Below are 25,088 nucleotides of genomic sequence, written 5' to 3' on the forward strand. Positions count from 1 at the left end.
GTTTCAGCACCTCCTTCGGAGCAGCGGCAGCGGGGAACGGCAGAGTGATCTATCACACAGCGGCGCGGGGGGGGGGGGGGGGGGGGGTTGTTAAAACGCAATACGACTACTAGGAAGTAAGAACAGATGCCTTCCTTACCAACATGAGTATGACCGGGGCGGCTACTGGGAACAGTAGGCTAAACGACGAGAAAAAAACACCGATATAAAAGCAGAATCGGTTTACACACAACATGCGGCACATTCAGGCTGGAGTATTTCTCCACACATATTTAATCTATCCCCATATGAATAACATATGAATAACAACAGGTTGTTTAATTACCTTGAAATAAAACCCCTGTATTGATTACATTAACATTTCATGATATGACACGTCACTAAAGGGGAATAAAATAACCCACAAATACCTTCTAGTGATATTCACACAATTACGATTATTGGTCGGCTGTACAGCTATTAAACGTGTTATCTAAAAAAAAAAAACATGACAGTGATCTGTTCTGATGGGCACAACCTTTTGGCCCAACAACATCTGTTGTTCAGATGGGCCCAAATACATCCGTTGCATGCAGTTAGCCTTCCCAAATTACATCACCTAAAATGACTCCATGAATTACCCTTCACATAATCTCTTCCCTGTCGCTCTCTCGCTTTCTCGCTCTCTCTCTGTCATTCTCTCTGTCACACCCTGGCCATAGAGAGGCTTTTATTCTCTATTTTGGTTAGGCCAGGGTGTGACTAGGGTGAGCATTCTAGTTTCTTTATTTCTATGTTTCTATGTTTTCTAATGTGGGTAGTTATCTTTGTTGGTGGCACTATAGCCAAAGTCGTTTCTTTGTTTCTTGTTTTGTTGGCGACATTTACATAAATAAAGGAAAATGTACGCTCACCACGCTGCACCTTGGTCGGTCAATTCCACGATGACGCCCGTGACACTCAGTAGCATGCAATCTAGCACTCACAGTCCCAATAACGTAATGCAGACACATTTATGACATTTTAAAAACAGCTCATTATATTTGGGAAGACCCAGAAAATGTTTCAAACGAATGTATTTAGTTCATTTTATTATTTTATTCCTGTTATTATTATGTTGGAGTGTTTTGTCAACAGCATTGTTTCAAACATTGTAAAGTGTGCACATCTACATGGTCTCTTTAAATACACTTAAAACAGGCAGAGTGTTGTGGGAGGGGGAGGAAGAGGGAAGAAGGGGTTTGAGAAAAACACTGAAGGGTAACCAACATTTGGAAATTGGGGGTGGGAGGGAGGGAATCACAAATGGTGACAGATAAAAGTAAGCTAGAACATTTTGATCAAACACGTACAAGTTGAGAATGACTTCCTTTTCCTTCCACTACATCCCTTCATTACTTTAACCTTCTTTCCTCAGAAAGTCCCGTCCGTACGATCCGACTGGGACATTTTCACAGTGTACAACCATAGCTGCTATTTTTCATGGAATGTTTATTTAAATATAAAGCTTCAGACACGTTCTGCGTAGTTACACAAGCGACGGCAGGCCCTTAGCTCATTCAAGGTCCATGTTCTTGCTACTCTAAACGTAGGAGAAAGGCTTATTGGAAGCAAACATATTAGTCTAAGGCTGGTACAAAGCGGTTATAGACTGTGTTCACTGACTAGACACAGTATAGTCCCTAGCTACAGTGTTCACTCTCTAGATCTTTTATGTCTATAACTCGGTGCTATTAGGTCACTCACTGGCTTTTGTCACGTCAGCATAACAGCGACTGTTTGGTGAAAATCACAGAGCTACTGTATGTAAAATGAATGCTCACATCACTGAAGCAGAAAAGCAGCCTGATGGCTCGTGGAAGAGGTCTATTGGAAAGCGAGGGTTTTATAGCATTGTAACTTGACATGACAGCATGTGCCAATCTAGTTCAGCCACCGTGACATCAACACTACCATTTGCACTATTAATGAGATAAAACAAACTCAACAAAACCACATTTTGTCCAATAATTCAGCAAATGACATCATGAAGTCATATAGTCACATGACTAAAACAAAATCAATTCTAATAGTAAACATCCCATTGTCTGCCAATGAATTGAAACAAGCTTGTCTGAACAGCTATTTCTTACCGTTACAGTTGTAACATGTTGCATTGTATTGAATTGTGTTGTGTTGTAGATGAATTGTTGTTCACAAACGTAACAGCCTCCTGTCTACGAGACACATACAGGACCTGGGATACTGGATCAGATACACTGCATGATCAAAAGTATGTGGACAGCTGCTCATCAAACATCTCATTCCAAAATCATGGGCATTAACCTCTTTTTTTAAATGTTCACATAAAATGACATACCCAAATCTAGATTTGGTCCCCCCTTTGCCGCTATAACAGCCATCCACTCTTCTGAGAAGGCTTTCCACTAGATGTTGGTACATTGCTGCGAGGACTTTCTTCCATTCAGCCACGAGCATTAGTGAGGCTGGGCACTGATGTTGGGTGATTAGGCCTGGTTCGCAGTTGGCGTTCCAATTCATCCCAAAGGTGTTCGATGGGGTTGAAGTCTGCTCTGTGCAGACCAGTCAAGTTCTTCCACACCGATCTCAACAAACTATTTCTGTATGGACCTGGCTTTGTGCACAGGGGCATTGTCATGCTGAAACGGGAAAGGGACTTCCTCAAACTGTTGCCACAAAGTTGGACACAGAATCGTCAAGAATGTCATTGTATGCTGTAGTGTTATGATTTCCCTTCACTGAACCTAAGGGGCCTAGCCCGAACCATGAAAAACAGCCCCAGACCATTATTCCTCCTCCACCAAACTTTACAGCTGGCACTATGCATTGGGGAAGGTAGCATTCTCCTGGCATCTGCCAAACCCAGATACTCCCGTTGGACTGCCAGATGGTGAAGCATGATTCATCACTCCAGAGAACGTATTTCCACTGCTCCAGAGTCCAATGGCAGCGAGCATTACACCACTCCAGCAGACTCTTGGCATTGTGCATGGTGATCGTAGGCTTGTGTGCGGTTGCTCGGCCATGGAAACCCATTTCATGAAGCCCCCGACGAACAGTTCTTGTGCTGATGTTGCTCCTTGAGAAAGTTTGGAACTCAGTAGTGAGTGTTGCAACCGAGGACAGACAGATGTTTACACACTACGCTCTTCAACACTTGGTGGTCCCGTTCTGTGCGCTTGTGTGGTCTACCACTTCACAGCTGAGACGTTGTTGCTCCTAGACGTTTCCACTTTACAATAACAGCGCTTACAATTGCCCGGGGCAGCTCTGGCAGGGCAGAAATGTGAAAAACTGACTTGTTGGAAAGGTGGCATCCTATGATGGTGCCATGTTATAAGCCACTAAGCTCTTCAGTAAGGCAATTCTACTGCCAATGTTTGTCTATGGAGATTGCATGGCTGTGTGCTAAATTTTATACACCTGTCAGCAACGGGTGTGGCTGAAATAGCCGAATCCACTAACTTGAAGGGGTGTCCACATACTTTTGTATATATAGTGTATGTTGGGAATGAAACCAGGCTGGACCGCTTAATATCCTAGGCCAAATGGAATGTCTTTGAGATCATTGCCACACAATAAGAATCACTGTAAAGTCTTTGATAACCGATAATACCCTATCAACACTATCCCTGTACCTGTTTCAATGCCTAGCTAGCACACTGGTCATCTACAGTAATGTCCCAAAGAAAGTTCAACATGTAATGAAAAGAAGCCAAAAGAACAACACAACACACCCTAGCAGAGTCGAGCACATCCCTTAGAACAGAAAGAAGAAGAACAAACATCCTAGAGTCAGTCATTAAAATCCCCCTGGTGGTGGTAGTTTAAATAGCATGTTTTCCTATGAAGGAGCGAGAGGGGGAGTGGAATGATGGAAGATGGACTCTGATACTCTGAGTCATCTGGTTTCTTATCTTGGGGGACAACGGCGAAGGGTTGTTGCAGTGGAGGGCCGACGGAGAAATGTTGAAGGGGGGATGTTAAGACCAGGTCCAAGGGATCCAGGAGGTCCGAGGGGCGATGGAGGACCAGGAACCAGGGGGAGATGGAGGACCAGGAACCAGGGAGAGATGGAGGACCAGGTACCAGGGGGAGATGGAGGACCAGGAACCAGGCGGAGATGGAGGACCAGGAACCAGGGGGCGATGGAGGACCGGGAACCAGGGGGCGATGGAGGCAGGATGCTCATAAGCCTTGCTTGGCCAGGGCCATGGTGACGTCCTGGGCCAGTGTGGACAGCTGGGGGCAGTCCAGGAGGTTGAGGCTACCCGTGGAAGACACGTTGCTGAGACGGTGGGGGGATGTACCCCCGGTGCCACCTGGGGACAGGGTGATAACGTCTGCCCCGTGGTCCACGCGAGCCTTGGCCGTGTCACGGAACGTCAGCTTGTGGCTCTCGATCTGAGAAAGAGACAGAGAGAGAGGGGGGGTTAACCATGGCCCATGTTGGAATCAAACCCACAACCCTGCTGTTGCCAGCACCATGCTCTAAACTACTAAGCCATCTATGTAAACCTAGGTCGTGTCCATTAGGGCACGCAACTGAACATGTTGGAATCAAACCCACAACCCTGCTGTTGCCAGCACCATGCTCTAAACTACTAAGCCATCTATGTAAACCTAGGTCGTGTCCATTAGGGCACGCAACTGAACATGTTGGAATCAAACCCACAACCCTGCTGTTGCCAGCACCATGCTCTAAACTACTAAGCCATCTATGTAAACCTAGGTCGTGTCCATTAGGGCACGCAAGTGAACATGTTGGAATCAAACCCACAACCCTGCTGTTGCCAGCACCATGCTCTAAACTACTAAGCCATCTATGTAAACCTAGGTCGTGTCCATTAGGGCACGCAACTGAACATGTTGGAATCAAACCCACAACCCTGCTGTTGCCAGCACCATGCTCTAAACTACTAAGCCATCTATGTAAACCTAGGTCGTGTCCATTAGGGCACGCAACTGAACATGTTTTAAAACGTTTCGCAATCGAAAACGAAAATGAGGGTTCCTTATTGGAAAAGTCCAGGTAGTCCCTCCCTGTTTCAGTCCGTTTTCTTCTGTTTGGTGCCTAATGAACATGACCCTGTACTGTCCTTTTACTGTAGACTGTCTCACCATGATTTGTCCTCCCCCGGGGGTGTGACTGGCGTTGGCCAGTGAGCCCACTTTGGCCTCGGCCTTGTCCTTGAAGTCCAGCTTCACACTCTCAATACGCACGTTACCACCCCCTGTAGGAGATGTAGAGAGGAAGGAGAGAGAAGAGGAGGAGAGAGGAGAGGAAGAGAACATGGGAGAGGAGAAGAAGAGAAGAGAAGGAAGCGAGGAGAATAGAGGAGGAGAGAGGAGAAGAAGAGAGGAGAGAGGAGAAGAGAGAGGAGAAGAAGAGAAGAAGAGAGGAGAGAGGTGAAGAGAGAGGAGAAGAAGAGAAGAAGAGAGGAGAGAGGAGAGGAGTAGAAGAGATGAGAGAGGAGAAGAGAGAGGAGAAGAAGAGAAGAAGAGGAGAGAGGTGAAGAGAGAGGAGAAGAAGAGAAGAAGAGAGGAGAGAGGAGAGGAGTAGATGAGATGAGAGAGGAGAAGAGAGAGGAGAAGAAGAGAAGAAGAGGAGAGAGGTGAAGAGAGAGGAGAAGAAGAGAAGAAGAGAGGAGAAGTAAAGGATATGAATGAATCAATACTCATATAAACAGAAGCAATAGTTGAACTATGTAACTACACAGGACAAAATGCCTGTAGGATTAATATTCCATTGCTAATTAAACTACAGTTAGTGACTTGTCTGAGGTAAAGCATAAACATGTAATGTATGAAAGTGTAACTAGAAATGTATTGTTCTTATGCCCTGTTCATCCAAAAGATTGGAATACTCTCTCTATCAAATAATCACTCAATATTAATGAATCAACTAAAAAAGTGCTGATTACCTGGTCGGTGACGGATGTTGGACATTGATCCACATTTGGAGGTGATGTGGCTCAGGTCTATCTTCTTGGTGGTAATGTGGACCTGCGAGAGGCGCATTCAGACACTGTCTTATACTGCATTGAGGGAAGGGACTGCCACATTTTAGATCTGAAGGGCTGTAGGACAATACCTTGAAATTATGTGGAATTTACCATAATTATTCTAATTATCTTCAATGAAAAATCATTAATAAAAATGCATACATTTAAGGAAGAACAGAAAGTAGCACTCAACAGGTTAATGACATCATCAATCTGTGAAACAAACTGCCTGAAGAATAGCGATCACTACAAAACCACTGGAAACCACCTCACTCAATAGAGACAGTTGGTAGACATCACACAAGACATCACTGACATCACACAATATGACACTGACATCACAAAATATGACACTGACATCACACAATACGACACTGACATCACACAAGACATCACTGACATCACACAATATGACACTGACATCACACAAGACGACACTGACATCACACAAGACGACACTGACATCACACAAGACTACACTGACATCACACAATATGACACTGACATCACACAAGACGACACTGACATCACACAAGACGACACTGACATCACACAATACGACACTGACATCACACAATACGACACTGACATCACACAAGACATCACTGACATCACACAAGACGACACTGACATCACACAATACGACACTGACATCACACAAGACGACACTGACATCACACAAGACGACACTGACATCACACAATACGACACTGACATCACACAAGACATCACTGACATCACACAAGACGACACTGACATCACACAATACGACACTGACATCACACAAGACACCACTGACATCACACAAGACGACACTGACATCACACAAAACGACACTGACATCACCCAAGACAACACTGACATCACACAATCAACTGAAACCAGTCAATCTACCACAATAAACCAATCAATATAGAACATCAAAGCAGACACTAACACAACAACAAGCACTAAACACATTGGCCGTGTTCCAGACAATCTGCAAAGCAGTCAGAACCATATTTCACTACGCCTGGGTAGATGTCAGCTTTGCAGACCTTCTGGAATGTGGCTATTGATTACATCACAGAGAACACCCGTCCTAAGTGACAAGTCAGAGAACAGGTGTTTTAATGGATCTTCAGTGTTTATTTTGATTCAGTCCATGATTCTAGATGAACAATAGGTGGGTGGGCCAGGTGTCCTTTGAGTGACGTCTCTGTCTGGTGTGACAGGATACATACAGTTGAAACTCTATGGTAAATGACTATGTTAAAATACTATTTAAAGGTCTATGTTAAAATACTATTTTAGGATCGTTTTTGATGACCCTGTATGCACAGACAAATCGCCATGTCTTCATTAATCAAGACGCAAAGCAAAACAACAGAAAACACTGTCACAGTGATACCACGATTCACTATCCTCCATGCCTGTTGGTTAGTGAGTGAGAGGTTGGTTAGAGCAGGGTGTGTAGACACACTGTGTTGGTTAGTGAGTGAGAGGTTGGTTAGAGCAGGGTGTGTAGACACACTGTGTTGGTTAGTGAGTGAGAGGTTGGTTAGAGCAGGTAGACACACTGTGTTGAGACACTCACGTTTCCCCCGGTGGGTGCGTACTGGATTTTGTCCAGGGAGCCACACTTAGATTGGACATGGCTAAAGTCCAGTTTAACACTTGGAATGAAGACCTGAGGACGACAGCATCCATACTCTGTAACACTCAGACATTCATTCCTCTGTTTATTACAATTAGTTCATTCTGTGCTTTATTCACTAGCTCGCAAGCCCATTCAGTCAGATATTCATTCACCCATTCATCCATCCATACATACATACATACATACATTAATTAATTAAGGAATCCATCGATTCTTTAATTCATTAATTCGTTCATTAACCCATCAATTAATTAATTAATTAATTAACCCATCCAGCCATTAATTAAACCATTCATCCATCAATTCATTCCTTCATTCATTCTCCAATGGCATAGTTGGAGGACATAGTAGGAAGAGATAGTTGGAGGACATAGTTGGAGGAGATAGTTGGAGGACATAGTAGGACGAGATAGTTGGAGGACATTGTAGGAGGAGATAGTAGGAGGAGATAGTTGGAGGACATAGTAGGAGGACATAGTTGGAGGACATAGTTGGAGGACATAGTAGCAGGACATAGTTGGAGGACATAGTAGGAGGACATCCTTGGAGGACATAGTAGCAGGACATAGTTGGAGGAGATAGTAGCAGGACATAGTTGGAGGACATAGTAGCAGGACATAGTAGGAGGACATAGTAGGAGGACATAGTTGGAGGACATAGTTGGAGGAGATAGTAGCAGGACATAGTTGGAGGAGATAGACACAGTGCCTTGCGAAAGTATTCGGCCCCCTTGAACTTTGCGACCTTTTGCCACATTTGAGGCTTCAAACATAAAGATATAAAACTGTATTTTTTGTGAAGAATCAACAACAAGTGGGACACAATCATGAAGTGGAACGACATTTATTGGATATTTCAAACTTTTTTAACAAATCAAAAACTGAAAAATTGGGCGTGCAAAATTATTCAGCCCCTTTACTTTCAGTGCAGCAAACTCTCTCCATAAGTTCAATGAGGATCTCTGAATGATCCAATGTTGACCTAAATGACTAATGATGATAAATACAATCCACCTGTGTGTAATCAAGTCTCCGTATAAATGCACCTGCACTGTGATAGTCTCAGAGGTCCGTTAAAAGCGCAGAGAGCATTATGAAGAACAAGGAACACACCAGGCAGGTCCGATATACTGTTGTGAAGAAGTTTAACCGGATACAAAAAGATTTCCCAAGCTTTAAACATCCCAAGGAGCACTGCGCAAGCGATAATATTGAAATGGAAGGAGTATCAGACCACTGCAAATCTACCAAGACCTGGCCATCCCTCTAAACTTTCAGCTCATACAAGGAGAAGACTGATCAGAGATGCAGCCAAGAGGCCCATGATCACTCTAGATGAACTGCAGAGATCTACAGCTGAGGTGGGAGACTCTGTCCATAGGACAACAATCAGTCGCATATTGCACAAATCTGGCCTTTATGGAAGAGTGGCAAGAAGAAAGCCATTTCTTAAATATATCCATAAAAAGTGTCGTTTAAAGTTTGCTACAAGCCACCTGGGAGACACACCAAACATGTGGAAGAAGGTGCTCTGGTCAGATGAAACCAAAATTGAACTTTTTGGCAACAATGCAAAACGTTATGTTTGGCGTAAAAGCAACACAGCTCATAACCCTGAACACACCATACCCACTGTCAAACATGGTGGTGGCAGCATCATGGTTTGGGCCAGGGACAGGGAAGATGGTTAAAATTGATGGGAAGATGGATGGAGCCAAATACAGGACCATTCTGGAAGAAAACCTGATGGAGTCTGCAAAAGACCTGAGACTGGGGCGGAGATTTGTCTTCCAACAAGACAATGATCCAAAACATAAAGCAAAATCTACAATGGAATGGTTCAAAAATAAACATATCCAGGTGTTAGAATGGCCAAGTCAAAGTCCAGACCTGAATCCAATCGAGAATCTGTGGAAAGAACTGAAAACTGCTGTTCACAAATGCTCTCCATCCAACCTCACTGAGCTCGAGCTGTTTTGCAAGGAGGAATGGGAAAAAATTTCAGTCTCTCGATGTGCAAAACTGATAGAGACATACCCCAAGCGACTTACAGCTGTAATCGCAGCAAAAGGTGGCGCTACAAAGTATTAACTTAAGGGGGCTGAATAATTTTGCACGCCCAATTTTTCAGTTTTTGATTTGTTAAAAAAGTTTGAAATATCCAATAAATGTCGTTCCACTTCATGATTGTGTCCCACTTGTTGTTGATTCTTCATAAAAAAATACAGTTTTATATCTTTATGTTTGAAGCCTGAAATGTGGCAAAAGGTCGCAAAGTTCAAGGGGGCCGAATACTTTCGCAAGGCACTGTATAATATAATAGGAACATGGGACATCAAAACGTTGTCGTTTTGACATCATTCTGCTACTCTGCTACTATTCTGCTATTCTGTACCCTGTTTTGAAGATAATTACCATGGTACATGAAGCACACACTTAATACAGACTAACAGATCAATTAGAGAAATACACAGTACCAATGAAGCCAGAGGTAAGACAATGGACCGGGGACCACCTGAGAGAAAGGGTTGAGAAAACCCAGATAAAAGAGAGGAAAATCAAGGCAGGAATGATTATCCTTGGATCCACACTTTGATGAAACAAGTCCACCTTCTGGTTTAAAATCTCAATCTAAAAACCAACAAAAAACTGTATATGCCTCTTTAGAAGATGTGTGAAAAGCTCAATGTGTAATTTTTTATTTATTTGTATAGATTTTATTGTCATTTAACAGACGCTCTTTTCCAGAGCGACTTACATGAGCAAAAAAGGTTAAATGCCTTGCTCAAGAGCACATCGACCAATGTTTTACCTAGTTGGCTCTAGGGATACGAACCAGCAACCTTTCAGTTACTGGCCCAACGCTCTTAACCGCTAGGCTATCTGCCGCCCGGTACTCTTAACCGCTAGGCTATCTGCCGCCCGGTACTCTTAACCGCTAGGCTATCTGCCGCCCGGTACTCTTAACCGCTAGGCTATCTGCCGCCCGGTACTCTTAACCGCTAGGCTATCTGCCACCCGGGTACTCTTAACCGCTAGGCTATCTGCCGCCCGGTACTCTTAACCGCTAGGCTATCTGCCGCCCGGTACTCTTAACCGCTAGGCTATCTGCCGCCCGGTACTCTTAACCGCTAGGCTATCTGCCGCCCGGTACTCTTAACCGCTAGGCTATCTGCCGCCCGGTACTCTTAACCGCTAGGCTATCTGCCGCCCGGTACTCTTAACCGCTAGGCTATCTGCCACCCGGTACTCTTAACCGCTAGGCTATCTGCCGCCTGGTACTTGCATTGACATTAGTACATACACTTGTATACTTGTAGAATCCATGCCGCGACGTCACATATACACAGAGTACAAAACATAAAGAACACCTTCCCAATATTGAGTTGAGGCTATTCTGAGGGCAGGTGTTCTTAAGGGTCATGCAGCGCATAAGGTAATTTCCAAATTTTTTAAATTTTGATTTAAGGTGCAAATACTTGTCTGAAATACAGGACTGGCAAGACCCATACCGTGTAGTGATCACAAGAGACGTGGTTGGAATGAGACGTGAGCCAATGAATGAACACAAGCTGGTACGTCTCTGGAAAGGAGAACCCTGGCCTACAAACCTAGTATTTCATCAACCAGACTCTGACCTGGATTCTCCTGTCACCTGAGGACACACACCTGTGCCAATTAAACGCAGACAAACACAAGTGGGAATACACACAGTCAAACACACATATAAATACACACACACAAGTGGGAATACACAGTCAAACACACACATAAATACATACACACAATACATACACACACGCACCTGGGCTTTTCATCTAATTTGTTTTGCAGATTCTAAAGAGTCTAAAACATGACCATCTTTACAAGGTCAGTCAATGACAAAGCACCAGAGATTCTAAATATGCTGCCTAAACAGAGATTCTAAATATGCTGCCTAAATAGTGATTCTAAATATGCTGCCTAAATAGAGATTCTAAATATGCTGCCTAAATAGAGATTCTAAATATGCTGCCTAAACAGAGATTCTAAATATGCTGCCTAAATAGAGATTCTAAATATGCTGCCTAAAAAGAGATTCTAAATATGCTGCCTAAATAGAGATCCTAAATATGCTGCGTAAATAGAGATTCTAAATATGCTGCCTAAATAGAGATTCTAAATATGCTGCCTAAATAGAGATTCTAAATATGCTGCCTAAATAGAGATCCTAAATATGCTGCCTAAATAGAGATTCTAAATATGCTGCCTAAATAGAGATTATAAATATGCTGCCTAAATAGAGATTATAAATATGCTGCCTAAATAGAGATTCTAAATATGCTGCCTAAATAGAGATTCTAAATATGCTGCCTAAATAGAGATTCTAAATATGCTGCCTAAATAGAGATTCTAAATATGCTGCCTAAATAGAGATTCTAAATATGCTGCCTAAATAGAGATTCTAAATATGCTGCCTAAATAGATATTCTAAATATGCTGCCTAAAAAGAGATTCTAAATATGCTGCCTAAATAGAGATTCTAAAGCCTAAATAGTGATTCTAAATATGCTGCCTAAATAGAGATTCTAAATATGCTGCCTAAATAGAGATTCTAAATATGCTGCCTAAATAGTGATTCTAAATATGCTGCCTAAATAGAGATCCTAAATATGCTGCCTAAATAGATATTCTAAATATGCTGCCTAAATAGAGAGATTCTAAATATGCTGCCTAAATAGATATTCTAAATATGCTGCCTAAATAGAGATTCTAAATATGCTGCCTAAATAGAGATTCTAAATATGCTGCCTAAAAAGAGATTCTAAATATGCTGCCTAAATAGAGATTCTAAATATGCTGCCTAAATAGTGATTCTAAATATGCTGCCTAAACAGAGATTCTAAATATGCTGCCTAAATAGAGATTCTAAATATGCTGCCTAAATAGAGATTCTAAATATGCTGCCTAAATAGAGATTCTAAATATGCTGCCTAAATAGAGATTCTAAATATGCTGCCTGAATAGAGATTCTAAATATGCTGCCTAAATAGTGATTCTAAATATGCTGCCTAAATAGAGATTCTAAATAGAGAATCTAAACTGCTGCCTACAGCAAATACAAGTGGGTAGACTCAGAGAGGGGTTACAGGTCACCACAAAATATTGCAGTGAAATCACTGCACCAAAATAAAGATTTTCCATTGGAAGATAGAACTTATTGGATTCATTTTGAGATGTATAAATTATTCTGGGATTATTCTGGGGTGCATTATGTTTTCTCATTTTCACTGAGGCTGTGTTCCACTGAAGCCCTGAGCCTTCATCCAGTCTGCAACACCAGACTAGAGCTCATTAAACTCAGCCCTGTCTTCCACTCCTCTCACAGAACAAAGGTCCTTCAACATCAAGGATGAAAACAAACCTCAATAGCCAATAGGGATTCTTCATTCTGAAAGATTCATATAACAGCAACTGCTGTATGTTTGTTATTAGACTCTTGCTTGCTGGTTAAATATGTACACTGTGAGTGAGCGAGTGAGTAGACAGGCTGGACTGTTTTCTGCATGAGGTAAAGACCTCTCTGGCTAATTGCGTCTGGCAGACTAGGGAATTAGGAAGAAACTACCACAAGAACACAGCCACTGGTACTTGTGTGTAGACTATTTCCCTGCCTTAATGTCATGTACATCCTGGTCTCAGATCTGTTTCTGCTGTATAGCCAACTCACATTGTTGTCATGGGAAACAGGGTCGGACAAAGTGTTTTTTAAGAAAGTAGATATTTTGGGGAGAAAACACATTTTTGCCATGGTGCAGAGAGAAACATTTGAAGTTTTAAAATGCTATTCTGCACATCTTGTCATGAGGCTGAGAGAACATTTAGCAGTTTTAAAGCTACAGTAATTACCTCCATTACCTCCGCCATTGCTTATGACCTCAAGGGGGCCCCCAACCCTGGCCTGATTCCATACGATGAAAGGAGTTGGTAAGACAGTACAAACAGATCTGGAACCAGGCTAGCTGTAAACTTCCATGGAGCTGAAATGACTACAGACCGGGATCTTTAGTTTATGGCTTCTGGTTCAAATCCACTTCTCCTTATCATGCCAGAGGTCAAACAGCCCTCAACCAATCAGACCAGAGGGTAAACAACAGTCAACCAATCGGACCAGAGGGTAAACAACACTCGGCTAATGAGAAGGGAGGATAAACATTTGCTTTGTCAGAGATGGAGAAACAGCACACACAGGGAGTGGGAGACTGAGAATGTGGGTGGGCAGGTGCAACGTAGCAGGACCAGAAACAGATGCAGTGCTTTATGATGGAGAGGAGAGGAAAGGAGAGGAGAGGAGAGGAGAGGGGAGAGGAGAGGAGAGGAGAGGGGAGAGGAGAGGAGAGGAGAGGAGAGGAGAGGAGAGGAGAGGAGAGGAGAGGAGAGGAGAGGAGAGGAGAGGAGAGGAGAGGAGAGGAGAGGAGAGGAGAGGAGAGGAGAGGAGAGGAGAGGAGAGGAGAGTGGTGGTTAGAGGACAGTGTGCAGGGAACAGGGAAAAGGGAACAGGGAAAAGGGAACAGGGAAAAGTGCACACGGAGGAAAAGCGAGAGAAATAGAGAGAGAGAGAGGGAGAGAAGTTAGAGAGAGAGAAACAGACAGAGAGACCGCAAGAGAGCCACCACGACTGGTGACCACAGCTGTATTCAACACAGGCCATATCCCCTATGCTGAGTGGTTGTCATCTCACCTGTCCACCTTTGGGCTGGTACTTCATGTTGTCTGTGGAGCCGATCTTGGACTTGATGTTCTTCAGGTCAGGCAGGGGCTGGTTGAGGACGCGCAGCTGCTTGGGCGTGGTGGAGGGCGACTTGGGCGGTGTGCGGATCACAGCAAACTTCTTCTCCTGAGTGAGGAGGCTGAATAGAACAACAGAACAACTTGGTCTACTATCTTGCAGAGAATGGACATATGTCATTTTGCTTACAAACTCAAATCCCTGAGATTCACACACATATGCAACCTTTCATTGACGATGTGGGATTTCAACCGGCAACCCTCGGGTTGCTGGCCCACTTCCCTAACGTCTAGACTACCAACCTGAGAGACTTGGGTGTGTGGCTGCCGGGGGTGCGACTCCCAGGGGTGCGGCAGGAGTAGCTGGGTGGTGTTCCTGGGGTGACCGCTGTGGAGCCGGGGGTGTGAGGCGTGGAGGCTCCGCTACGGGCCGAACGGGAACGGGCCGACGAGTTTGTGCCGACTGGATGGGAGACAGAGAGGTAACAGATGTCAGGGTGGAACTGTGATAAAGACAGAGACAGAGAGACAGACAGAGAGAGAGCGAGAGAGAGAGAGAGACAGACAGAGAGAGAGAGAGCGAGAGAGAGAGAGAGAGAGAGAGAGAGAGAGAGAGAGAGAGAGAGAGAGAGAGAGAGAGAGAGAGAGAGAGAGAGAGAGAGAGAGAGAGAGAGAGAGAGAGAGAGAGAGAGAGAGAGAGAGAGAGAGAGAGAGAGAGAGAGAGAGAGAGAGAGAGAGAGAGAGAGAGAGAGAGAGAGAGCGAGAGAGAGAGAGAGAGAGAGAGAGAGAGAGAGAGAGAGAGAGAGAGAGAGAGAGAGAGAGAGAGAGAGAGAGAGAGAGAGAGAGAGAGAGAGAGAGAGAGAGAGAGAGGGAGAGAGAGAGAGAGAGAGAGAGAGAGAGAGAGCGAGAGAGAGAGAGAGAGAGAGAGAGAGAGAGAGAGAGAGAGAGAGAGAAAAAAAAAGAAAGAAAAAAAGAAATAGATATACAGAGATATACAGAGAAAGAGACTAGAGTATTGACACACAACTTCAACTTGATGGCAAACACTACCTTGACTAACAAGACAAAAGACCTTGACATCAAGTAGCTGAGAAGGAATAGAACTAAACCAGAACACAATAAAGCAGGCTGGCAAAATAACCCAATAACGTAACAGCATGAATGATTGTGATGTGTTTGCTGGTAGTTAGGACTTAATATATAATACTTTTACAGAACAATAACATGACGGTCACTGACTTCATCAATAAGACAAAACGGCTGATTGATAAACATGCAGACAGAGCTTGCGTTCCCCTGCTCAGACGTTGCATGCATCAACCAATGGCTGCGTGCCATATCATGGACTTTGCCGTTGGGCATCATACTGCTATAAAATATGATGTGGTTAGCTGATACGTAAAATACCTATCCAGGCATTGTAAGATCTGGCGTGCGTTTTCAACGTCTTAGCAGGGGAACAGGACCAAAGCTAGTGAGAGACAGCCAGGGCATGGTGTGGATGACAGAGTGGATCTATCAAAGCTAGTGAGAGACAGCCAGGGCATGGTGTGGATGACAGAGTGGATCTATCAAAGCTAGTGAGAGACAGCCAGGGCATGGCGTGGATGACAGAGTGGATCTATCAAAGCTAGTGAGAGACAGCCAGGGCATGGTGTGGATGACAGAGTGGATGTATCAAAGCTAGTGAGAGACAGCCAGGGCGTGGTGTGGATGACAGAGTGGATCTATCAAAGCTACTGAGAGACAGCCAGGGTGTGGTGTGGATGACAGAGTGGATCTATCTGTGATCTACCTGCGATACTAGGGGACCTCCCAGACCTGTGCTCCCCTCTGGGCTCAGTTTGAATTGCTACAGGGAGAAGAGGGAGGAGGATGAGTTAGAGGGAGGAGGAGTTAGAGGAGAAGGAGGAGGAGGAGTTAGAGGGAGGATGAGTTAGAGGAGAAGGAGGAGGATGAGTTAGAGGAGGAGGAGGAGAGGGGGAGGAGGAGGGGAAGAGGGAGGAGGAGGAGTTAGAGGAGGAGTTAGAGGAGGAGGAGGAGGAGGAAAAGAGGGGGGAGGATGAGTTAGAGGAGAAGGAGGAGGGGGAGGAGGAGGAGAGGGAGGAGGAGGATGAGTTAGAGGAGGAGTTAGAGGAGGAGGAGAGGGGGGAGGAGGAGTTAGAGGAGGAGGAGGAGGGGAGGAGGAGAGAGGGAGGAGAAGGAGAAGAGGGAGGAGGAGGAGTTAGAGGAGAAGGAGGAGGAGGAGGAGGAGAGGGGGAGAGAAGAGGGAGGAGGAGGAGGAGAGGAGGAGGAGGAGTTAGAGGAGAAGGAGGAGGAGGAGGAGGAGGAGGAGGAGGAGGAGGAGGAGGAGGAGAAGTTAGAGGAGAAGGAGTAAGAGGAGAGAGGGAGGAGGAGTTAGAGGAATAGTTAGAAGAGAAGAGGGAGGAGGAGGAGAAGAGGGAGGAGGAGGAGGAGGAGGAAAAGGAGGAGTAAGAGGAGTAAGAGGAGGAGAGGGGGGGTGAAGGGGGATAGGATAGTTGTTGAGTTAAGAGAGAAACAGAGTTGAGTTGAGCAGAGGATAGTTGTTGAGTTAAGAGAGAAACAGAGTTGAGTTGAGCAAAGGATAGTTGTTGAGTTAAGAGAGAAACAGAGTTGAGTTGAACAGAGGATAGTTGTTGAGTTAAGAGATAAACAGAGTTGAGTTGAACAGAGGATAGTTGTTGAGTTAAGAGATAAACAGAGTTGAGTTGAACAGAGGATAGTTGTTGAGTTAAGAGATTAGATAGCAGTCAAATCACAGAAACGTGATAAAAGGGAAAGCGCGTAGTAAGAGAGGATAGAGTGTTTTTACACATAGTATCATCAACAAATTCAATAGCAAATCTCCTATACCGTTCTGTCATATGTGTATATAATACTGGTTAATAGGGCAGTATATCATCTGTCTGAAAAAACAGTGTGTGGAGGTGTGTGGAGGGGAGGGTTACTTACAGGTGGGCCTGCGGGGGGCAGGGCTGGTGTTGTCGTGCTCTGCTGGGGGGGCACGGCGGGGCAGGGAGGAGGCAGGCCTGGGCAGAGAGGACCTCTTTTCTGGAGTCCGGTAGGTACCCTCCTGTCACACACAACATGCAGGACATGTACAAGCACTTAGCAGACACAGATACAAACACCTGCCATAGATCTAATAACAACATACCGAAAACACCCGATTGCTGAGAACTACATTACTTGTAATACCCAATTGTGTGATTGTGAGAATGAATGGACAAAAACGAATGAACATCTCTGACATAGTCGTTACGGAACATTAGAATATTACCAATATGGAATGAATTGCACCTATACAGGAAGGAGGGAGGGTACTGCTCTAAAGGGTGTGTATTTTCCTTTCCCCTCCTCCTCACCTTCTCTTCCCTCCGCCCCCGCCTCTGCAGTAAGGGTGAGGGGGAGTTTCTGCCTGAGCATGCGGAGGAGGGGCGTGGCCCGCATAACTCCGCCTCCACTAGTGGTTTGGGTTTAGTGTGGGAGCATGCAGAGTTGGGCCTGGGGGACAGATCCTCTACCCCCCTGGTCAGTCGATGGTTTTTTAAGGCGGTGCGTGTGAGGCTCTAGACGGTAGCCATGGCAATGCAGGTAGGATGAATGGATGAATGGATGGATGGCATGCAGGACAGACAGAGAGATGGAAAAATAATAGACAGAATGACAGACAGGAGATGAGAGATGGGAAAATAATGAAATACAAAGACCGAAGACATATCGGAGGTGGGATGTCAGTGACAACACAATGAGACATCAATATATTCTAAATTACCATATGCAGTGTGTATTACTTACAGAGGTCCTTTCCCGGGATTGGTGGGTCACATTAAGAGGCTGCTGGTCCTCCACGGCTGAGGAGAAAGAAAGAGAGAGAGAGAGAGAGAGCGAGAGAGAGGGAGGGACAGAGAGGGAAGAGAGAGAAGGATACAGGAAGAGAGGAAGGGACAGAGAGGAAAGAGAGAGAGAGAGCCAGAGAGAGAGAGAGAGAGAGAGAAAGAGAGAGAGAGAAAGGGAGAGAGAGACCGAGAAAGAGAGACAGGGAGGAGAGAGAGAGAGAGAGAGAAGAGAGAGCGAGAGCGAGAGAGAGAGAGAATAATCAACTGTCAGGGCTAGGCCAGCAGAGGGTGATATCAGCCAACAGAAACACACAGCAGCAGCAATGAGTAGAGGGAATGCAGCAGACACCAGATACCAGAGAAGACGACAACCCATCAATAATCTCAAACACTCGAACACACACACAGTCCACACACACAGCCAGTGCACTCTATCTTTAACCACTGAATCAGAAAACATTCTAATGCAGAAGTGATGCATTCTTACTGCAAATCTTCAAGGAAGCATTTTCGTCAGGCTAATTTGTTCCTGACCAAATTCACCCATATTTCAGTTCACACAGCAGCACCCCAGTCAGACACCTGCCAGTCACTTCTATCAAACAGAAGAGCAAGGTATAGTACTGTGGCTCAAGACAAAAACCATCCAAGCTAGCACACTTGGTTCCTTGGAAGTTGGGGGAACGTGCGTTTTTGGTTTCCCATTGGTTCTGGGAACGAAGCCATAAGTATTCTGACTGGTAAAACTGAATGTTTTTTTTAAACATTCTGAGAATGGAAGTGAACATTTTGCCTCCTCTGGGTTTGCTGGAGGTTCTGAGAACGCTTTAGTCTAGTTCCTTGAAAGTTTTATTCTGATGTTTTATAACAATTTGTTGTTGTTTAAATTTTTGAATAGCTTCCTTAAAACATTCACTCAATGTTTCAATATGATTTTAACAAAACTGCTAGATTATTTGGGTTCACTTTTTGGAACTCCAAGCATGCAGAAATTGATTTCCTTTGGCATTAATCATGCAAACACATTGTGACACAGCATCAGTGAGATTCAAACCTATAATCAACTGTTCTCTACCCATAGAATTAGTCCACTGCACCACCAGCCTGCCATGTTTTTTTTACACATACAAAAATGTTAATTTTAGTCTATTCAAACAGACCCCATTATGTTGATTCAAACAGACCCCATTACGTTGATTCAAACAGACCCCATTATGTTGATTCAAACAGACCCCATTATGTTGATTCAAACAGACCCCATTACGTTGATGCAAACAGACCCCATTATGTTGATGCAAACAGACCCCATTACGTTGATTCAAACAGACCCCATTACGTTGATTCAAACAGACCCCATTACGTTGATGCAAACAGACCCCATTACGTTGATGCAAACAGACCCCATTATGTTGATGCTGAGAACGGAAGGTATATGTTTTAAATAACATTCTTAGAACCTTCTCTAAAGTATTCTTGTGGTTTTTCCGGAAGGTTTTCTTAACGTCCTCTGAACAATTTTATGACATAACTTTAAATAGAACCATGAGCATAGAACTATTTAGAGAGGTTCCCAATGTCAAATCTGTTAAAGAACATTACTAGAACATTACCAAAATTGAAATTAAATTTAACGATGTTTGAATTTTTATGAAACGTTCTGTTAAAGCAAATGCCAAGAAAATTATGGGGGTTTTTGGTCAAGTTCCTTAAATGTGCTGAGAATGTTCTAAATCCAAGGAACTACCCTGCACCGTTCCCAGAACGTTAAGGGGAGGATGTATGCCCTCACCAAGCTCTAAGAAACCTACGGTTCTCAGAACGTTATGTGCTAGCTGGGATAGTGGCACATGGTCCTCACAAAGCACAACCATAGTAGCACATTGTCCTCACAAAGCACAAACACTCCCCAAACACAGAGCTTACAGCTTGGACGAGCATAATGCAACATGATCTCGTGATTCTCAAAAACAAAACATCAAAATAAAGACCAATACAGGAATACAATGAGAGAAAAAAAATCATGAACAACAGAGAAACAACTTGCGATGGGTCTGCAGTGCACATTCTGTTTTTGGCCAGCTACATTGCATCGGTTTCCCTGCTGTGAGGACGGTAGGTAGGTCACCTGGTGGCTTGCCTCTAGCAGAGCCGTGGTGCGAAGCAGGTCTAGCTTGTCTGAACGTAGCAGCTTTGACTACAATCCTCCGAGTGGGAGAGCGACACTGGAGGACTGATACCTTACACTGTTCAGTTCTCTTCGTCCCCGCTAGCAGAGAGGGAAGACAGGGTTAACAACAGGAAGGAAGTGGACATCTGTTGTCATTATAGCGTGGTGCAATTTCCATTTAATCAACACACAGTATGGGTCTCAAGACCACGAAGAGGTGGTAACATTGTCATATACAAACTGTGTAATAAAACTAAAACAAATCCTTGCCAGTGCAATTTAAAAGATTTCCATGACAGAAGTGATGTTCAGCAGTACCACAGATATATACAGTAAATAACACAGAATAACATGGACGATCTAACATTCTAGATCTAGAAACCTTTTTTCTTCTTCTCTTCCTCCTTTGGACGACGACTGACGGGCTCTCTGCGGTTGAGTTTGCGCTCGGGGGTGGAGGTGCGCCCCTGTCCTCTGCCGGGGGGACGTTTATTAGAGGGTCTCTCTACCAGGGGAGTCTTGACAGGACTCTGTGTTTTGGGCAGAGCTTCAATCTGCTCTGTCATTACGCTTCTGTCATCATCTGCAGCATAGGGAGTGAGATAGGACAGGAGGGCTAAGCCCACATACACCTGGCCCATATGTCCTATATTCAACATGATCTATATTGAATAGAATGGACCATCTGGGTATAAAGTTGCATTTCAAGATTTCCACGATATAGATTGTGTATTGTTGTTCATAGTCCAGTTAAAACGCTTGTTTGTTGTTGTGTGAGTTACGCAAGCAAAAACATGTGAAGCTAACATTTTGCATTTACATTGTTAGAATTGCATGCACATTTTGGGACAACTACCTTGTGAGTCCACCCAGCCACTCTCGCTGTCTAACATGGAGACGTCCATGGTGGTCTCGTCGAGAGCGGTGGTCTCGCTGGTCTGGCTCCGCAGTACGTCTGAGGTCTCCGACTCCTCGCGACTGGAAGCCTTCATCTCAACTTCCTGCCCCACTTCAGCGGACTCCTCCTCTTCCTGCAGCACCACCCCTTCTTTAGCCTCCACTTTATTCTTCTCTTTCTCTGCCTCCTTTCCATCCAGGGTTTGTGGCTGGTCGTTTCCAGAGCAGGCAGATAGGTGAGAGATGTGATCGGCATAATCCCCTTCATCAATGGTTGGGGCAGTAGCATCACATGATTCGTCATCCCCAGCAACAGCAGACTCCAAATCTTTAGGATTTTCAACAATCACCTCCTCCGCCCCACCCACCACCCTCACCTCTTCTGTCACCTCCTCCTGCTTCTCCATAGGGTGACTCTCTTGCTCTTTCTCCTTGAGGAGCACAGGAGGGCCTTCAACTTCCTCCAAGACTTCCTCAGCTACTTCTATATCGTCTTCCTCCTCCTCTTCCTCAACTTGTGCCTGAGGTATGACTATAACTGGAGAACTTCCAGAAACACTTTTCTCTGGACTTTTCTCTTCTAGTTGCTCTGTGGCTTCCTCCACATCTGCAGTGCTCACGTTAGAGGGTGTTGGTGATGTTTCTTCAGCTTTGGTCTTGGCCTCTTCTTTTGGAACGACAGCCTCCGCTGGTACTGTTGACATCTCTGGTTCACTTTCACGCTTCTTCTCCTGCGCATTGATGATCTCCACTAATGATTCAGGTGATGATGTCATGGGTTCTTTTTTCTTTTCTCTCTCCAGTCCTCGAACATCCTTTGGCTGTAAGTCTTCAACAGCAGTCTGATGGTCTGGGTCTGAGGTCTCCTCCACTTTCTCCATCTCTGGCTTTTTAAGACCAGTCTTCTGACTCTTCCCAATCCTTGCTGACGCCACCTCTACTTTGACTTCCGCTGTGACTCCCTCAACTTTGGTTCCCTCCACAGCGGCAGCCTTTTTTGCTGGAGACTCAGAGGTCGCAAAAAGCTTGGTGTCCTTCACCTCAGTGCCAAAAGTAAATGCGAAGTCTGGTGGGATGGGGGACGCTTCTCTGGAGAGGTCCTGCTCCAACTCTACCTCAGGAATGGCTTGGGTTTTGATGTCCCCGGGAAGACCGCTCTCCAGCCGGAACTCTGTCAGTTTGTCTTTGGATGGAGCCACAGGGATCCTCAGACGATCCGGTTTGACACCTGCCGTGACAGCTCTTTCAAGCACCAAAATTGGCTTAACTGTTCCTCCAACCGATTCCTCTGCCTGGTTTGTTTTTTGCGGTGCCAGCTTTTGCTCGCCCTCTTCCGCAATGGCTCCCAGTTCCTCGTCACTGTCCCCTTCAGTCACTGTGGGGAACCGTTGGTGTGGGGAGCCCACTGGGCTGTGCAGATCGGCAGGCGAGGGCATGGGACCAGAGTACTCACTAAACACGCAGTAACCACGCTCCTCCTGCTGGCTCTCCTCTCCACCCACCACCCTGGGGGTCTGCTGGTTCCCCAGCACCAGCTTGGCCAGAGAACTGCCCACCAGAGCAGCAGATGGACAGGCAGGGACAGACCTCCTTCTATTATGCTGGTCCAGCTCCCTCTTCTCCAGGGTGGGTTTGGGCTTAACACCGGCTAGGTCCAGCATCTCAGGAAGGTCGTTGGATGGGTCATTCAAATGGGTGTAGTGTTGCTTAATGGGTGAGAGTGACAACTCAGGAGAACACATTGTCTTAGAGGTGGTGTCTTCAGGTGGATCAGTGGAGGTTTCAGTGGTAGGGACTGGGAGAGCTATCTCTGGAGTCACAGGAAGTAACTGTCTCTCTAATGTTACTAATGGGGTGGTTACAGGAAGGTAGCCTGTGGTTTCATCCAGGCTTCCGGAAGAGACCTCTGTAAGAGATGAGAGCTTCGACTGGTTTTGCTCTCCTGCTTGACCCATTGAGCCAATAGCAAAATTCAGAGAAAGACTTCTGTGTTCCAATGACAATTTGCCAGGTGACAGCCTAGTACACACATCCTTCCTCTTAGGGAGATCCTCTAGCTTGTCCATGGCACTGTCACTCATCAACGTTATGCTGGATATTGTCTGTTCTGGTGCTGAATCGCTTATTTTAATGTTTAAATCGGCCTCCAGAACCTCCTCTGAGGGCTTCTTCTGGCTGACAGCACTGAGCTCATAGTAACCCTCACCACGTTCTCCTGGTTTTTCAGTATCCCTTTGTGTAGAGGTCTCAAAGTAGGCCGTCATACCTGACTCATCTTTTGAAGCAACTCCAGACTTATCTTCCGAACTCTGCTTGTCTTTTAGACTATCTGCAGCAGATATGTGTGCCTCCTGCTTTGTGTTTTCTCCATCACTGACATTACTTTGAGGAGTCTCTTCAATCTTCTCAGTCTCAAATGACAATGGCCTGGCGGTCGATTGTCCTAGACTCAGCATTCTTTTCTCAGTTTTCTCTGATATGATCTCTTTCTCCTCACGAACGCTCTCACGGTTTGCTGACTTACTGGGTGTAACATAAGCATCATTTTCCTCCTCTTCCTCAATGTAATCTTTCAGGGGCTCATATACAACTGAAAGAGGAACTGAGTCGAGCTCTTCAACCGAGGGCTGTTTCTCAGCAGTGGTCTTGGGCTCCGGAAGGTATTCCATCTTAGGAACCACACTAGTGGTACTTCCAGTCCCTTGCCCCTTTTCTGGTTCCACTAAAGGCTGAACCGTTTTCTCGGGTTCTGTGGGGGTAGGATCAGTTAGAGATTTGTTTTTGGGGGAACCAGTGGAGAACTCAGCGATGGACACAGTGCTCTCTGCTCCCTCTGGTGTTTCTCTCTCTGTGGTGGGGGCCACCGGGCTCTGCGGAGGGGGTGCCCCCTGTGGATGCTCTGCCATGGCAGGATTGTCGGAACGAGGCTTCTCTGGGTTCACCGGCAGGTCTGCAAGTAAATCTGCAGTGGTCTGTGCTGCTGATGAGTTACACTAGCTCAGCGTTCTTTCTTTCTTTGCGGTGTCCACATGCTACAGCCAGCACAGACAAGCAAAGCCCTCTTCATATGGAGAGCTGTCCATCAAGCACAATGTAGGGCACACAGCAATACTATCTCTGGCCACTGGGAGCATGATTGCAGCACAGTTCAGTTCGATGACATTGGGATGGTGTGCAGGAACAGAATGACTGAATGAAGAGCACGATTTGAATGACATGGGATATTTAGAATGAATCTGAAATATTCAAGAAGATATTGGCACTTTAAGTAAACTTGAATTACTGTGCTACCTTGCGAGGATATCCTATGTGCTGAATGAATAGAGGATACAATGAATGTAACATGTTTCATATCGACTATATATAAATCACATTTTATGATATTGATTCTAACTACAAACTAAGACGAGTAAATGTTTAGGAAGATCTTATTAAAGGATGAAAATGTAGAAATGTTCAATCAATGAAGGTGAATATAACTCAGTTAGTATAACTCAGTGTCAGAGAGAATAGAGATAATTGAAAAACAGTGTTGTATCTAGTACTTCCTACATTATTGCTGGTTTACATTGACGTCAGATGAAATGACAGCAACATGAAACTGAATGCAAATAATACAGAGACACAATTGAACACAATGTACCAAAGCCAAAAACAAAACCCCACGGAGGGGGAAAAAACGGATTCGCAATGAATCTTTACAATACAATACACCTGACATTCAAAACATTTACCGTCTCATTTGCAATGTAG

General features: G+C 44.9%; 1 protein-coding gene across 1 annotated transcript in view; it reads right to left on the bottom strand.

Moving 5' to 3' along the window:
- Positions 1-2,541: 2,541 nt before the first annotated feature.
- The window catches only part of LOC139402718 (microtubule-associated protein 2-like), a 50,850-nt gene continuing 28,303 nt past the window's right edge, over positions 2,542-25,088 (bottom strand). Inside the window, 12 exon segments of the mRNA XM_071146618.1 lie at positions 2,542-4,404; positions 5,122-5,234; positions 5,925-6,006; positions 7,582-7,674; positions 14,365-14,533; positions 14,715-14,874; positions 16,207-16,263; positions 17,385-17,505; positions 18,231-18,286; positions 20,397-20,537; positions 20,821-21,021; positions 21,295-24,315. Coding sequence (XP_071002719.1) covers positions 4,189-4,404; positions 5,122-5,234; positions 5,925-6,006; positions 7,582-7,674; positions 14,365-14,533; positions 14,715-14,874; positions 16,207-16,263; positions 17,385-17,505; positions 18,231-18,286; positions 20,397-20,537; positions 20,821-21,021; positions 21,295-24,315 — 4,430 coding nt within the window. The 3' untranslated portion in view covers positions 2,542-4,188.

Source organism: Oncorhynchus clarkii, unplaced genomic scaffold (assembly GCF_045791955.1).
Source record: "Oncorhynchus clarkii lewisi isolate Uvic-CL-2024 unplaced genomic scaffold, UVic_Ocla_1.0 unplaced_contig_3541_pilon_pilon, whole genome shotgun sequence".
Taxonomy (NCBI): Eukaryota; Metazoa; Chordata; class Actinopteri; order Salmoniformes; family Salmonidae; genus Oncorhynchus; species Oncorhynchus clarkii.